Source organism: Aythya fuligula, chromosome 14 (assembly GCF_009819795.1).
Source record: "Aythya fuligula isolate bAytFul2 chromosome 14, bAytFul2.pri, whole genome shotgun sequence".
In the NCBI taxonomy this organism is placed as follows: Eukaryota; Metazoa; Chordata; class Aves; order Anseriformes; family Anatidae; genus Aythya; species Aythya fuligula.
The window spans coordinates 10906516-10922658 of record NC_045572.1 but is presented as its reverse complement, the minus strand read 5'-3'; the positions used below and the strand labels follow the sequence as shown (position 1 = coordinate 10922658).

General features: G+C 47.3%; 1 protein-coding gene across 1 annotated transcript in view; it reads left to right on the top strand.

Moving 5' to 3' along the window:
* Nucleotides 1-16143, top strand: part of NSD1 (nuclear receptor binding SET domain protein 1) — a 57461-nt gene that overhangs the window by 11355 nt on the left and 29963 nt on the right. The window contains exons 3-8 of the mRNA XM_032197134.1: nucleotides 3111-3246; nucleotides 6188-6360; nucleotides 8335-10915; nucleotides 14151-14272; nucleotides 14420-14711; nucleotides 16016-16125. Coding sequence (XP_032053025.1) covers nucleotides 3111-3246; nucleotides 6188-6360; nucleotides 8335-10915; nucleotides 14151-14272; nucleotides 14420-14711; nucleotides 16016-16125 — 3414 coding nt within the window. The remainder of the gene's footprint in view (nucleotides 1-3110; nucleotides 3247-6187; nucleotides 6361-8334; nucleotides 10916-14150; nucleotides 14273-14419; nucleotides 14712-16015; nucleotides 16126-16143) is intronic.

The window sequence follows — 16143 nt, the reverse complement described above, 5'->3', positions numbered from 1 at the left end:
AGCTGGGCGGCAGGCAGCAGGGCTTCCAGCGCCACCTGGATGGGGGTAGGGAGCTTTTCTGTGCTGGTTTGCAAGCACTGCCAGCCTGGGGGTGTGCTCGTGGTGTTTTGTGCCCCCACTCCAGCGAGGTTAGTGGATTCACGAGCGGCAGCTCGAGGTGGCACTGATCGGCCAGGCTTGATTTTTGTCACTATTTAATGATGTGGTTATTTGAAAGGGAGGAGGATTGCTGAGAGACAGTCGAGGGCTTATCGTATGTGTACAATAATAAAGCCATTTAGACGGGTGAGCTTTCTTTGCTTGGTGCTTGTTCCATATTTGTCTTGCGGTGAGAATGGCAGCCGCGCTGCGCTGCTGCTCTCACGAAATCCTGCCGTAAGCTGGCGCTCAGCTTCGCTCCGTGACTTGCAAAGGCTGCTGTGTGCTGTGTGACACTAATTCAGGAGGTGGCTGTTGAAGCAGGAGCACTTGCGTCCCGCTGCTGAGCCTTGCTTGTGTCCCTTCCTCAGGGATCGGTGCTTGTTTGGGGTCCTGGCTGGCGGGGAGGGCTTGGTTAGAAAACCAGCCGCAAGATGGGTTCTTGTTCTCACCAAAAATAGCACGGAGTGCTCTGAAATACCGCTGATAATCTAGAGTTTAGGCTATGGCTCGTCTCAGTCGAGCAGCAAATGAACTCCAGGCAGCTGATAACAAGGCAGCAGTGGCTCCTCGCAGTACAGGCTGTGCTCACAGGTGGGGTTGGGGCTGTTTTGGGCCCTTCCTCGCTAGCCTGGACTCGGGCACTGAAGGCACCCAAAGGAGGGATCTCCTACCCGGTGTGCGGTGCCTCGCTCAGTTTTGCTGTTATTTAAACACTTAAACATTTCATGGCTCTGTGCAATAACATTCAGTGCCCTGGCCACATACGGGGACTGCATCTGAAGTTTGGCATTTTGGTGCTGTGCTTCAGAAACGCGGGGCTCTCCCTGCTTCACAGCAGTCATCATTGCTGCAGGGCTGAAGCTTTTGCAGTCGGGATTTATTCAGTTAGACCTCAGCATAGTAAACACAAATACTAGGAAAGAAATTTGCTGTATTCTGACGCAAGAAATAAATGCTTTGGGGCTGCAGTTATGGATCACACAGCAGAGATGAAACAAGAAGATTGATTGTACCTGGAAATGATGATAACTGCTGCTCCTAGAGATGGGAAAAGTAATGCAAGGCAGCGAACCTTCCGTGCCCACTGCTGGGGCCTTTGTGGTGCTTAATGCTGAGGCATGAGAATAGGGGACAGGAGCCCAGCTGAAAGCTTGCTGAGTGCTCGGGAGGAGAGTTAACAGTCCGAGCATTGTCTGGGTGCTTTGGGGAAAGCCACCTTTCCAGGAGGCTGTGTGTGGCATTAGGGTGACAAAGGGCTGATGTAAATGCAGACTGGCCTCTGGGCAGGGGCTGTGGGTGTCGCTCAGGTGAATCTGTGAATGACTTGGGCAAATCCCCGGCACAGCTTTACTGCTCGTCCCGCTGACTCTGCTCGGGTTACGGATTTCAGCAGGATGCACGAGCATTGTGTGCAAGGTTTGAGGTGCATTCAGTGACAGTATTTGTGCTTCCCTTAAGACCTGGGGTTGAAAAATGCGTAAATAGCTGGGGCAAATGTTTAGAAGAAGGGCACATAAGCTGGAAAGAAAAAAAAAAACACAAGCACACGAGTTTTGCATCTCCAAAAAGCACCCGCGATTAAGGTGCCAGCCTTGCTGGCACCTCTGCTTTGAGGATGTGTGTGCAGAAAGCTCCCCTCTGTGGTGTGGGGCACTGAAATGATGTGCGGAGCAAGGGGGTCTCAGCAGCCCCTGCCCCGTGCTTGTTCACGTTGCCTCCCTGAGCTCTTGCTCAGAAATAAGTTATTGCACGGCTTTTGCTGGCTGAGTGAGAAGAATTCCAGCAATGTGGTCTGTAACGTAATTACCTGCCTTTTTTTTTCTGTGTAACAGAGGGGTTTATCCTTTTGTAGTCTCTATAACCACGTGAAGAAATCCCGTAAAGCTCGACCCGAGGTGGGATCCAGCTTTGATTAGATCTGTTGGGTTTTACTCTCCGGGCTGTTGAACTGTGAATTGCGAGAGGCGTGCCTCAAAGGGTGGCGAGCAGAGGGAAAAAGCCAAGTGAGAAGGTGTGTGTGTTTATGCCGTGACAGCTCTAATGGGGAGCACATTGCTGGTGCTTACTGGCAGGAATACCTGCAGCACCACTCAGAGCTCTTAAAAAACCAAAACCACCTGGGACGGGTCACTGGCAAGTGCTGGTAAACAGGAGGGGTGCCTCTCGCAGGCACGGGGCTCCCGTATCACCCGAAAACCCCTTGCACCCCGTCTGGCTCGATTCATCAGGATGTGTGCGAGCTCCTGAGTCCTTGTCCCAGCACAGGTCCCTCCGTCGTGTTTCACAGAGGAGGGGTGGCTGCAGTTCTGCTCCCTAGCCCTGCTATGCTGTGTTTGGGGCAGAGCAAGAGCCTTTCTGGTCGCACAAACCGAAAATTAGAACATAAGCTGCTTTTTCTGTTTGTACTTGCCCTTGGTTTCAGATGGTTTGATGATGAAGGGTTTTCCTGAGCATCTGTAAGAAGAAAGACAGTCATTAGCTTGTACGTACCGACTCGTTCTTTCTTTTTTTTCCCCCTCCCTGCTGATAGATTCCTTATTTGCTGTTCTCATCACCTCCTTCCAGTCAGGAATATTTCATTGTCTCTTATTACTTTTTCTGTACACCGCAACCTTTGAAACGAACAAATTGGTGTTAGTGAAGTCATCGGCGCTAGTTGTGGCTCGAGGTATTTACCTGCTCAAATGGATGCAGTTGAGTGCAGTCGTTTACCAGAGGTCACATACCATACTGGGAAAAAAAAAAAAAGATAAAAACCAACCCTCGTTTATTGTTTCACCCTTTCAGAAGGATGAGGAGAGCGATCGTGTTCTTTGAAGGTGTAGGAGCCACTAAGTAAAATCAGGACTTGCTTTTTTAATGTAAATGTCTCTGGTGGCCAGATGTAATCTGCGCACAGGGGGGAGGCAAATCTCTTTAAAAGCATCTGGAGCTTTAGTGATTTCTTGTGTTCTGGTTTTTCCCCAAAGATCCGAGCCAAGAAGAAACCTACTCCAGTGAAGTATGAAGTTGGGGATCTTGTTTGGGCCAAGTTCAACAGACGCCCATGGTGGCCATGCACAATTTGTCATGACCCAGTGCTGGACTGTCACTCAAAAATGAAAGGTACTGTATCTGCTCAGACACAAAGTGGAGGAGTTCTTTATTAATGGGGGAAAAAAAAATAATCTGGCCCTTGAAAGATGTGAAGAAAGACTGTAGAGTGGAAGAGCTGGGTCTGTATGGCAGACCTAGAGCAGGGAGGTGACGGGGGAGCAAGGGGCTGAAGCTGGTGGAAGGCACAGGCAGCTGCTGGAGCTGTAGGTTTTGGTTTCCAGGGCATGAGAAGGATGAGTGTCCAGGGTGAGTGCAGGGCAGTGCAGCCTCTTGAAAAAGAGATGCAGAGAGAGGTGAATCAAAGAGGTGAGGGCAGAGGAGTGCAGCGGATGGAAAGGGTGGGCAAATGGAGCTGGGTACCCTGGAGTGGTGAGGACACAGAGAGTCAGCCAGGCTTGGGAGGGGAGGCAGGAGAGGCTGTGAAGTGGTGTGTGGGGTCAAGGAGTGTAGCTGCTGAATGCCTGAAGGTGTGATGTGAGTGTGTGGGAGGAAGTGAATATTTTCTTGGCCTTGTTTGGCACGGGGAAGCAGGGGGCTGTTTATGGGGAACTATCGGAAAAATCTGGTGATGGAACCACATATGTGAATGTTTAGGGCATAGTGTGTTAGGCTAGGAGCTGAGTGCGAGGGGAAGGGATGGAGGGAAATAAGACAGAGCTGCATGTGCCTGAACACGGGGAAGAAGAGGGTAGAGTCAGGAAGGAACGGGGTCTCATGGTCAGGACAGAAGCGCAGATAAGTGATCAAGAGAACAGGAGGGAAGTGATGGTTTGGAAATTGCAGTTTAGTTGAAAGCTCTCACGTTGCTTTTAGTATTATGCTAGCTGCCACGGGGGAGACTGCCACAAATGGAAAGGTTATTTATTCTGGGTTTTTCCTTCTGGTTCGTTTTGTTCTGTGGGTAACCAGAAACCCCTCGAAATGGTGCTGTCTGCTACTGGCAGCTCTGTGGCCCTCACCAGCCAAAGAACCACGTGCTGAGAGTGAGGAGACTTTTATTCTAGTGACCACGGGCTCAGAGCCACCTGCTATCTCTCTAGAGACACGAAGTGGCCTTTTCTACATTGTGCTCACATCGTCCACAAGTGTGGTTGCTGTAGTCTTAGTTGCAATTTCTCCACCTTCCTCTTCCTCCTTTGGGAGGCATTCATCTGGTTCTGGGTAATCCAGAACGTGCAGATTTAAATAGTCCCTTTTGAGCTCTCAAACTCCTGTCAAAGATGGTGTCTGAATCCATCCCCATTGTCCTCTGTCCCCCACCCCCAACGAAATTATGGACAGGATTTAATTTATATAGCTGTCCAGCAGCCCCCTCAGCCTGTGTATGGCAATTTCTAATAAAGGAAGGAAACGTGCTATTAACAAATTCCAGCAAGATCCAATCTCCAGCTACACGAGAGACTCTCCTGTCATGTTTTATCCATGTTCACATCAAGAGAACTCTGGGGAAAAGTGCATTTTCCAGTTGTGGTTTCGTGTAATCTATTCATCTCACCTCCCCGAGGGGAGGAACGGCAGAGCAGGTGGATCCGAACTCTGCTGTTTTGGGGCAAAAGGAGCTGCCAGGGCTCTGCGAGCACCATAGGAAGCACAGTCCTCCTGCCTCAGCTCTCTCCCGTTGTCATGGGAACCAGCCCTTCAAAACAAGGCAGGTTGCTTCAAACTCATCACTTGTGCAGAAAGCTCTTCTCTTGGTTCGAGGCACGGTATTTCGCTTCCAGCACTTCCCCTTTCTCAGCAAGCTGAACGATGTAGAGATTTTTGGAGCTGCAAAACCAAGGCTCGGTGGCTTGAGTCCCATTCCTGTAGATGGGATGGACTACATCTGTCATCTCTGTCCTCGGATTGATTTTTTTTCCCCCCAGTCAGCATTTGTCATCCTCTGTATGTTCTTGGTCAGAAGCTTAATTTTGGCATCACTGAACACCAGGCTGCTGGTGCTGCGTTGGCGCTCCTGGAAGAGGCAGCACAAACAAAGCGGGCTGCAGAGTTTAGGCTACGTGTTCAGGCAGCGAAGGTATTCCCAGGACAGCAGGAAACACTCCGCAGTGAAATGCAGGGAAAAGTTTATATCCCTCGTTCAAGCCTCATTTGCTTTGTTCTGATGCCTGTAGCCTGTCCTTTTTTGCCAGCACACCTAATTCTGGTTCTGTTCTGAAGTGTATCGTGCCTGTTCAGTGCTCTTGCACAGAAAACGTCTTTGAAAAAATCCTCAAGTGGTTGTGATTGTGCTCTCAAGATTTTCTTCTCTTGTTCTGCACCTTAGTGCCCACAGTGTTGAAATACTCGTCACAACTGGCGCTTAGTCCCCACGCACCCACTCCACGTGGAGTGTGTGTGCGTGTCCGTGGCTGACTTAAATGCTGCTCTTCGTATTTCATGTCCAGAAGAAGGGTTTGTTAACAAAGCATTGAGCAAGATGGGGTGTGTTGTGCTGGGGGAGGTATGACCTGCATGAGCAAATCCTCTCCAAAAGGATCTTATTTCTGGGTATTGCGGGTGCACCGTTGTCTTTTCCTGATGGTCAGATGGACTGGGCTGTTTAATTATTAATTGGGGAGAAGCACGAGGAAGTGGCTTGCTTAGTATGTAACCTCTCTCAAGGAAAAACAAAACAGAAACACAAAACAACCTTTGGCTATTTTTCAGAATTGTTTTACAGCCAATCTCTGTAGTTGTTGCTGTAGGGAGACAGATATTTTAGACCTGTTATTTACTGTAATAATAAAAAAAATGCAGAAATGCAGAGTAGCAACAGAGAAAATAGCAGGGCTCGTCGGGGTCTCCCCGAGTTCTGACTGGGAATTGCTAGAGCCAGCATTCAGGTGGGAACATTATTAAGCAGAAAGTGTGGAAAAATGTCATATTGCTGCTGATTTCTGTGATTCTTGTTGTGCATCTTTATTCTGTTATGTGCAAGGGGTTAATTCTGTTAAATTGTCCAAAATAGTTTCCAATCGGAGACCATACCGAGAGTACTATGTGGATGCCTTAGGAGAACCTTCCGAGAAAGCCTGGGTGGCTGGCAAAGCCATTGTCCTCTTTGAAGGAAGACACCAGTTCGAAGAGCTGCCTATTCTGCGGAGAAGAGGAAAGCAGAAAGAAAAAGGCTACAAACATAAGGTGAAAGATCTGTTTTCTCTAACACGATTTTGATTCCTCGAATGTGCACAATGAAAAGTAGTCCTTTGTGTCTGCAGGTGTACTTTGACAGCTTGCTTTTGTGGCAGGGACTGCAACAACGGGGCCAGGGAAGAAGTGATTCTCTGCATCCGCCTAACAAGCGTGGTTTATAAGCTGCTGGGAGTCTCTGGGCCCCCTTTTATGTTTATGTCAAGGTGTGCCCACTGCTTTTGTGGCCCTGCAGAGCTCTGAGAGGCAGAGGAGTCAGGTCCCCGTCAGTACGAGAGCTGTAGCAGCGTAGCCCTCTCCTGATGCCAATTACAGCATGCTTTTAAAGAACTTCCTGTGCTCTCGGGCAGCCTCTTTTGGCTGATCTGAAGTCGAGCTGGAGTCGCATACTTGAGTGAGATTACTGACTGAGATAAAGCGGGGGGGGTTTTAGTCCTGCTTCTATAATTCTCGTTATAGAAACCTGGGAGGACTTACCGTGTCACTTGGAAAACAGTGTCAGCGAGCCTGTGGGAATGGATTTTGGGGCTCATTGGCTCATTGCATCGTCTCCGTTTCCAAACATAACAGCCCTGAGCAGTTGTAGCCAGCGCGATGTAATGTGACACACGAGTCTGGTCTACGTCTTTAGAATCGTGGCTGCAGAAATTAGCTTTTTAGAATTGCTGAAATGAAGTAAACAGGCTACCACGTTACAGTGAGAGAGCAGGCAGTCGTACTAGGCAATGGTGTCTGTTGTGCTTTTTTTTTTTTTTTTTTTTTTTTTAAAGAGATTTATTAGCGGTTAAGTACTTAACCCATGGTAGTGCAAAGCCATTGGATTAAATGTGCTCTTGCAGATGTGAGCTCCCTGAGTGTAAGGCTTTCTTTTCTTGTTCCAAGGGTATGCTCAGTAACTTCTCTAACAACTTTGCTACCCGTATTTCCACCTCCCTCATCTAACAACTCATTACGTGCTCCAAAGTAACATTTTTGGCGCTAGGAATTAAAATGTTTCGAGGCTAGAGTCTCACCCTGTATGTAAATTGTAGCAGCAGCGTGGCTGCAGCAGAGGGAACTGAATCAGAGCATTTTGCTGCTTTGCTACTGGGCCCTGTAAAACTTTTTTCTTTTTTTTACATCTACTAAGATAATAATTTATTGCTGTTTTTTTCTTTTTAAGGAAAAAAGTATCAAATTCGAGATGTTCCTCCTGCCATGGAATAGGTTTTGATTTTTAGGAGCAGTTGTGAACCATTTGGTGTTCTGTTGTGCAGCCAAGAACAACATGTGCAGATAAGAATCAGAATAAAAAAGTTTCTTGTTTTTAGATGTTAGCAGAGGTTCCTGTCCAGTATGCTGAGTTTTTATTCTAAGGGTAAAGTTGAAGCTGGGAGAATTACGGATAAAGGATATGTTGAATCTGTTAGATTATATTTTAGGTGTATGTGTCTGGGTCTTATGCTTGTACCAAGGTGAGTTCGTGGAGAGGGAAGACTGAATTGTGCCCTGAGCTCAAGGGATGCAGGAACGATCCAGAACAAGAAAAGCAAATGTGTCTGTTCAAATATTCTGAGAAAATGGTTTTACAGTTGCATTGAGAGGCCTGTGGGCTGTTACTTTGCATTTCTGTCAGGGATCCATACCATACGCATTCCCTCTGCCTACTGGTGTTTTTGGGGTGTGGTGCGATGCCAGGGTATTTGGTCCCTGGGAGACCAGTGCTTGCGGTTTTGCTATTTTGGGAACGCACAAGGATTTTTATTGGGCTTGGGAAGAGTGTGGGGTCTTTACCTGGGAGGAGTGTTTTGTATCCTCGAGACACAGTCTCTGGGAATCCATGTTAATTGTCTTAAAGAAGCAAAATGCAGGATTGTCGCTCTGTTCTGCGCCTTGTCTATCTCTATCTCACTTTTATCCTGTTGGTTATCCCCTCATTTTTTTCTTTTTTCTTTTTTTTTTTTTTTTGTCTCCTCCAACATTAAGGTTCCCCAGAGATTTATGGCTAAATGGGAAGTCAGCGTTGGACAGGCAGAAGACATTCTTCTCGGGGGGCCAGAGGATCAAAAGTGCAGCCAGAACTCCAGCGAGCTGGACAGCGAGAAGGAAGTGCAGTCGGAATACTATGCCAATGGCCCTGGAGCCGAAAAGGACAGGCAGCTGAATGGCTGTTTTAAATCCTTGGCGTTTGACTCAAGACACTCAGCCAGTGAAAAAGGAAAATTGCACATTAAGCCACACGTGAAAAAGAGCTCTGACAGCAGAAAGAGGACTAGAGTAAAAAAGAATAGCATGAGAGGAGAAGCTTCCAAGGGAGAAATCAAAGAAAAAATGCCAGAGAGCATAGTTAAAAACATGATGGTTGGGGACCTACCAGATAAACACGCATCTCATGAACTTCGCCGGATTGCGAACAGCCTAACGGCATCCAATAGCGCCAGGGAAAACCATTTGCTCTCCTCCTTTGGAGAAAGACATTTTGAAAAGATGACTTTGAAACCAGACTACGAGAACTGTAAAAGCGGTGCTCTGAAGAACACACTCCAAGGGGATTTGTTTTCCAGCGCATCTTTGGAGAGAGAGAAGAGTTCCCTGGGCATTCTGTGCAGTTCCAAGTTACAAATACACTATTCTGCGTCTGAGGCTGGCATTGAGAAAAAGCAAACGGAGTCAGATTCATCCTCTTCCCTCTCGGATGGTGGGAACAGCGATGTGGATACCATGGACCAAAGTTCAGAGAGAGCCTCTAGCACTCTTGAAGTCAGTGATTCTTCAGATAAGATGGAGAAGGAATTTCCTATGACGTCAAGTGGAAACATTAAACTTTCTATGTATTTTTCTCAGAAGAGCAACAGAAGGGCCAGGAAGAAGTCGTACAGAGATCGCAAACCTCTGGGAGGTTCAGCAACCAGCAGGCTTGATGCTGAATTTGCACATGGGGAGCTTGAAGGAGGCTCCTCTGATGCTGAGATGTCGTTGACAACTCTTGAGCGCTCTTCAGATGTGAGAAATGACAATCTTTCCCTAGCAAACAAACACACTACTCCCCAAAGTGTTTCCAAGGACAACTCCTGGTCTGCTGTTGCAAATCAAACAACCTTAAAACCGAAAAGCGTGAAATTGCCCCGGATCAGGAGCATCAAATGCAAACATAAAGAAAAAGGTTCTGGGTTGGAGCCTTCTCTTGCAGAAGAGGAGGGTGGCATGAAGCGCTGCTCTTCTGATACCAAAGGTTTCTCTGGCCTTCAGAAAGATTCTCTTCTGAGAAGTGGAAAAGTCGATGGTCAGAAACTGTTAAACAACGTGCACGAGAAACCCAGGGATTCTGCTGAAATAGAAACGGCCGTGGTGAAACACGTCTTGTCGGAGCTGAAGGAGCTCTCTTACCGGTCCATGAATGATGATGCGAGTGACTCTGGCACTCCAAAGGCCACAGTACCTTTACTTTTCTCTTCCGCCTCTGGTCACGGTCGTTTGCCCATTGAGCCAAATTACAGATTCAGCACCTTGTTAATGATGTTGAAGGATATTCACGACAGTAAGGCAAAAGAGCAGCAGCTGATGACTGGTCAGAACATAGTCCCGTATCGAAATACCAGCACAGCTGATGGTTCTGGAAGCAATTCTGCGAGTGGTCTGACATCCTTGTCTATTGTAGGTCCCCCGTATAAAATAGAAAAAAATGGAGATTGTGTCCAGGAAACGGTCAATGCGAACTCCAGTATAAGCAACTCCTCCTTTTCACGCAATCCTCCAGCCAAGTTAACAGGGATTGGTACTAGTAAGAGGGAGCCTGCGAATACTGCTGTTTCTGGGACAAATGGCACAAATTGCGTGTCCAAACGCAACTGTTCAAAATCTAAGCAGTCATCAAAGCTTGGAGATAAGACAGTTTCAAACAGAAAGGACTTAAAACCAGGAGGGCCAAGTAAGTTGTTAAGTCAGTTATCCAGAGATTCAGGAGAACATGCATTCCGCGTTCACGGTTCGGTTACCAGTCCTCTAGGTAATGAAGCAGAAGATACTGGGAGGAAAGAGTCTGTTGATTTAACAGAACATTCAACTGATGAAGACTCTGCTTGTTTATCTGATGACAATTTAGGTCGTATTGGAAGGAGACCTGAAGCTGGTAGAAATACTGAGAGCTGCACTTCTGCTGAAAATGGGGAGAGTCCAGACTTGGATTCAGAGGCAAATAGTGAGAGCTCTCTTGGTGATGAGGCTAATGATATAAATCATGTAGCACCCAAAAAGCGATGGCAGCGTTTTAACCAAAGCAGTGCTAGATCTAATAAGCACATCAGTAGATCTAGGGAACAAGGAAACTTGGCGAGTGCCTTTGGCCTGAATTCTCATGGCTTTTCACTGAAGGGAAATGAGTGCTTGGGACGTAGGCATTCCCCTCATTCAAAGGTGCTTGAGGGAGACCTAACAGGTCAGGACTATGAGAATCGTTTAGACTTAGTTGAGAAACGTTTGAATGTATGTGGTAAGCCAAACAACAGTGTGATGGACTCAGAAACAGAGCTTGGCAACTTTGCTCCCCAGTCTGAATTCTCTGCACAAGGTAAGGGAGCTGGACTTGCGCCAGAGTGTGTATTTATGCATTTTATAATTTTTCATTTAAAGCATAAGATGCAGATTTTTGGGCTGTTTGACAACATGGAGGCGTGTATATATCTGTGAGCTGAAGAACAAGTGTTGTGTTGTTTTTGGGTTCTCTGTCAGCACGGAGAACAAAGAAGCTGGTGTGACTTCAGGATTTTGATTAGCTTTTGGTTAGAAAACTTACATATTTAACAAATGATTAGTTCCTGTACACTGAAAGATAAAACGTTGATCTTTCCAAACTTAGGATTTTTATCCTTTAACTTAACACCTTCATACTGTCTCCCTTAGTCACGTGCTTGGTCTTAGCTGGATAAATAGCTCTAGAAAGTTGTAGGAAATGGATCATAAAAAAGATCTCTCTCCTTCCCCCCTTTTTTCACTTCATGCTGTTTGACTTGGGACAAGTCAAAGAGACTATGTCTATAGTGTTTCATCAAGACAATGTCTTGTTTATTTTTATTTCAGTGTGAGGTTTATTAGTTGCTAATAATGAATCGGGGAACTGCACAGATTTCCTAATTCACAACATTTGTGGGGCTGCCTGAGGGATAAAAATAAAAGGGAGAAGATAGGATGGGAAAGTTGCCAGGGAGTCTGGGAGGAGGTGGGTCTGGAATATGGCATGTGGAAGTAAGGCAGCCTCGTCCAAAGGGAGGTCAGCTCGGAAGAAGGATGCTTCAGGGCACCACAGCCCTGCCTCTCCCACAGGGATCTGGGCAAATTTCTTATGAATAGCTAAGGTTGGAGTGGGAAAAAGAAAGAGGGGCCCATAGGGTGTGCTGCACTGGGTAAAAGTTGTGTTTTGAAACCACAGCAAGCTGAAGCGCTCACTGCCTGCTCTGGCTGTGTGTTTTTGAGGACTGAAATCCTCCCAGAGGAAGCGGAGAGCTGAGCTTTGTGCTGGGATGGGGCTGTGTGGAGGGGCCAGGCCGCAGCCTGAAGCGAGCTCCTGCTTTACACAAAGACACCACTGGATTCTCTTGGCTTCCTGATGGTTTTGTCATTGAAGCATCCCAGCACCTTGCTAAGCAAGGTGAAGGTGCAAGTCTGCAGAGAGAGATCGAGAGGAGCTGACACGAGGCAGCAGTGCCGGGAGAACCTGCCCCGTGGGGCAGGCCTGGGGGAGGAGGCCAGAGAGCAGTGCAGGGACGGCGTGTGGGCCTGGGTTTGCTTGCAGAAGTGGCAGATCAGCAGCTGTAGTGTAATCTGGTTCCTCTGCCCTCGGTAGCACACCAGCCTCGAAGCACACCTGAAGTTTTCCTCCAGAAATGTGCTGTAAGGAGGCGCCGGAGCCTCTGTGCGTGAGGAGCTGTCTGGGCTGCTGTGGTGTCCCTAGTGCGGGATGGGCAGGGAGTGGGTGAGTGCTGGAAAAGGTCCGTCAGTGGAAACTGGTCCTGCTTTGTGTTGGAGCAGGCCAGTTATACAGAAAGCAGAGAGAACGGTGCTGGAGGTTAGAGCTGCCACTTAGAGAAGAGAACGGGCTTCCTCTCTTTGCCAGTGCTTTGAGACGATGTGACTAATCCTCCTCCGCAGGCAGACATGTAAGGGGCCACAAAAGATTGCATTCACCACCGTGTAATTTCCACTCAGCTCAAACTATACAAGTCCTCATCGTAGCCAAGTGGCAACATCCGGCATCTTTCTGCTGCAAAACTTGTAGTGAGTGGGGTGTCGAGTGAGGAGGGCAAAAATGGTGAGCAAGTAAGGCAGAAATGATGGATGATAGGAAGCATTTGTGACTGAAAATATACAAATAATATCTCTTTAAAGTATGTCATTTGCCATTATTTGCCATAATCCTATACGCATCAGACTGCGTATAGGATTTTTGTACAGGGTTCACTTCAAGGGGAAAAAACTGCAGTGAAGCCACCCTTCCTGGTACAGCACTGTGTGCCCTGCTGGGTGGCTGTGAGGCTCAGGAGTCACCTGGTGAAGGTGCTCAGCCTGGAGCTGGGTATGTGCTGCAATGTGGCTCTCACTTAGACACCTGTGCAGAGGGTTAATAGCAGCTGAGAATAGTTGTGTTTGGGGAAAAAAAAAAAAAAAAAAAAAGTTCCTTTCTTCTCTTTTGGCCAAGTTTGACACTTCTGTGCTTGTTTAACCACAAAGCCCCAGTGAAGTGTAGCAGTCTCGTCCAACATCCCTTGTTGCACTGGAATGCTTTTCCGTGAAACGTGTCTGGACAAAGAAGAAAAACCCACCTTCCAGCCGGGAAGAGGAGTAAAGAACAGCATGTTTAGTGTTTGTTCATAAGCTCCCAGGAGACCACAAACGTTCCTGTGACTAGAACTGCTGTGATGATAACTCCAGAAACTAGTGAAGGGGAAAGTCCGAGGTATTTGAGAAAGTGAGAAAGTGACAGAAACTTGCACCGTCTTGCTTGTGCAGCTTGCTGAGTAGAGATTGCTGAGTACGATGGTATCGGAGCTCTCCTCCGGAGCTTGCTGTGAGCTGGGTGTTGTGAGAGTGAGCAGTGAGGTTGGTACCAGGGAAATCCCGACTGCCAGGCTTTTCCCTTGTGACGCTGTTGTGCAAGTGTAAAGAAAAAGGCATCCGAGCCTTTGAGCAGCTCGCAGTCTCTGGGGAGGATGGGTTGCTCCCTCGTCATCCTGGTCTCGGTGTAGAACGTATTGTGGGGAGGCAAAGGGAATAAACAGGCTGGCAGAGGCAGCTGGGGAATGCAGGGCTCTTGAAGCCTGTGAGAAGATGGGCTGGGGAGGAGGCGAAGGGAAGGAGTCAGGCTGGTGGCTGAGTGGTGTTAGGGAAAGCAGAGCTTTCCTGTGTCCCTGCACTTAAACCCGAGGGAGTTTGGTTAACAGGAAAAGTAGAGAGAATCTGAGCTTCTAACAGGTGTTAGGTTTCGTAAGAGTACTGCGTGAAGGATAAATGTCGTTTGTTTAAGATGTTGGATGAAATTCCTAGGAGCCTCTCAGTCAGATAGCTAATGTTTAATTTCTCACCTGAAGTGCTTGAAGGCTTTAAAAATCTCACTCGTTATGTCAGGCTTCTGGAAACGCGAAGCTCCAAATGATAAGGCAGTATCAAAGAGAAAGAAGTACTGGGGCTCTTCCACATGGAGCCTGCAGAAGAGAAAAGGCAGGAGCAGCTATTGCCTGCAGATCTTGAGGAGAATTTGTCTTGTGATCTTCTCAGAAACACAGTCTTGAAGCTGCTTTCCTTTTTCTTAGTACATTCAGAGAGGAAACGCCTTAGAAAGCCAAGTAAACGGCTTCTGGAATATGCAGAAGAATATGATCACTTATTTGCACCCAAGAAAAAGTCAAAGAAAGTCCAGGAGCAGTTGCAAAAGGTAGGTTAAGGCAAATGTGCTCTTCGTGTCTTGTGCTTTTGGGCTCCAGTTCACGTGCTTTTGCTGTGTTCTTGCTTGCTGAGCGTCCTTGCTGTCTACAAGGCTGTGCAGGGCAAATGTTTTCACCACCGTGTTTCGCTACGCTAGGTGAACTCTGTGGCGAGGTCTGAATTTGAAGGAGGTCTTCCTGCACAGTGCAGTCCTGACAGAGACACCCAGCGGGGGCCGAGCCCTTTGATTTCAACTCCATCTTCAACCAAAGAGTCCCCTCCCATTCTTGAAGCAGAGTGCTCCTTCTCAGAACTAGGATCCCATTCCACTGATCCCACTCACCAACTTCTAGAAGGACCTTCTGATTTTCCAGAGCTCGTGCTATCTTCCTCAGATGTTTCTGAAGTTTCTGCTTCTCCAGATGCAGAGGAGAGATTCCTGAAATCGGGTAAGTGGGAGGTTGTGTGATTCTGCTCCTGTAAGCGAATGTGTCACAAGTTCAGTGGAAATGTTGCTTCAGTCCAAGTTAAAAGGTTAGTAACTGCTGATCTGTTTGGTTATTGGTTTGTTTATTGTGCTTTGATTCATTCAGAGACTACTACTGGTGCTGGGAAAGGAGAGGGCAGGTGAAGTGTGTTACACAGCGAGGTGCCTGATTATCTTCTGCTTTTACTGTTCTGTGTAAAGGTGTGACCAGGGTCAAGGCCCTGGTGTTCTGGCTTTGTAAACATGTAGAGAATGCTGTTTCTGTTGGTGTGTAAATTTTCCTAAAGTGTTTTGTTTATAGAAACAGTAAATGGTGTGTATATACACACATTTAATAAATATAATAAATATAAATGTGTATCATAATAAACCAAGTGTGTAGAGAGAGGTATAGTCACTGAGAGGTCAGTTAGCCTGCTATTTCTGGGACCAGGGTGCTGTGGGTGTCAGATGGAAATGGAAAGATGGCAATGATTAAAGGAAGGAAAACTGGGAATGTGCACCTGAGGCTGGATGTGCAGGAGAACAGCACACTGCGGAGCCAACATCCAGCATGCAGGGGTTACATTTCTCTTCCCACTTGTGAGAAAGCTCGCGTCTTGCTAAGCACACAGCGCCCAAGCTGTGGGCAGAGGCTTGCCTTGAACGATGACGTGTTGTCCTCCGTTAGGTGTCTGATGTCTCTGGTATCTGTGCAGAGGCGTGTGCCGTAGGAAGGACATAGCCAAGGCTGATGAAAGAAGCAGATGAACAGGGTAGGGTGGGTAGTAGGCCGTTTCTCTGGAGTGTCTTGCACTCATAGCATCACAATTTCCTGGTCATTGTAAGTTTTTACTGTTGCCCACATCTAGCACCTTGTTGTTCCCAAGGGCCAGCAAAAAGCCTAGCAAGAAGCCAACGCAGCTTTCAGCTACTTTGCTCGAGTCGTCTCTTAACAGGTGGTTTTAACTGGGAGCATGGCCTTTAGCCTGTTTACTCTATGCAGCAAGAGCACTGGTGAGAGTGGTGTGGGAGGAAGCGCGGCTGGATCTGTCAGTGGGTAGGATTGGATTCTTCTGGAATCATCTTCTGGAAGGAGGTCCAAATGGAGGTCCGTTTTTATGTAAAGTATGCAGGTAATTGGCATTCTTGCACAAGGAGCTTGTGATACAAAAGATGAGGTGAATTGGATTGGTTTGAACTGTTGGCTGGTATTTGCTTAATGGTCGTAGTGTGACTGAAATTAAGAAAATTTGCATTTATCTAACGAGAAGGACTTTATTGCAGGAAACTTTGAGAGCAAACGTCAAAGGAAGCCCACTAAAAAGCTCTTGGAATCCAATGATTTGGACACTGCCTTTATGCCAAAGAAGGAGGAGTGGACTCCCCCAAAGAAGGTATTTTTCCTTCCAGTG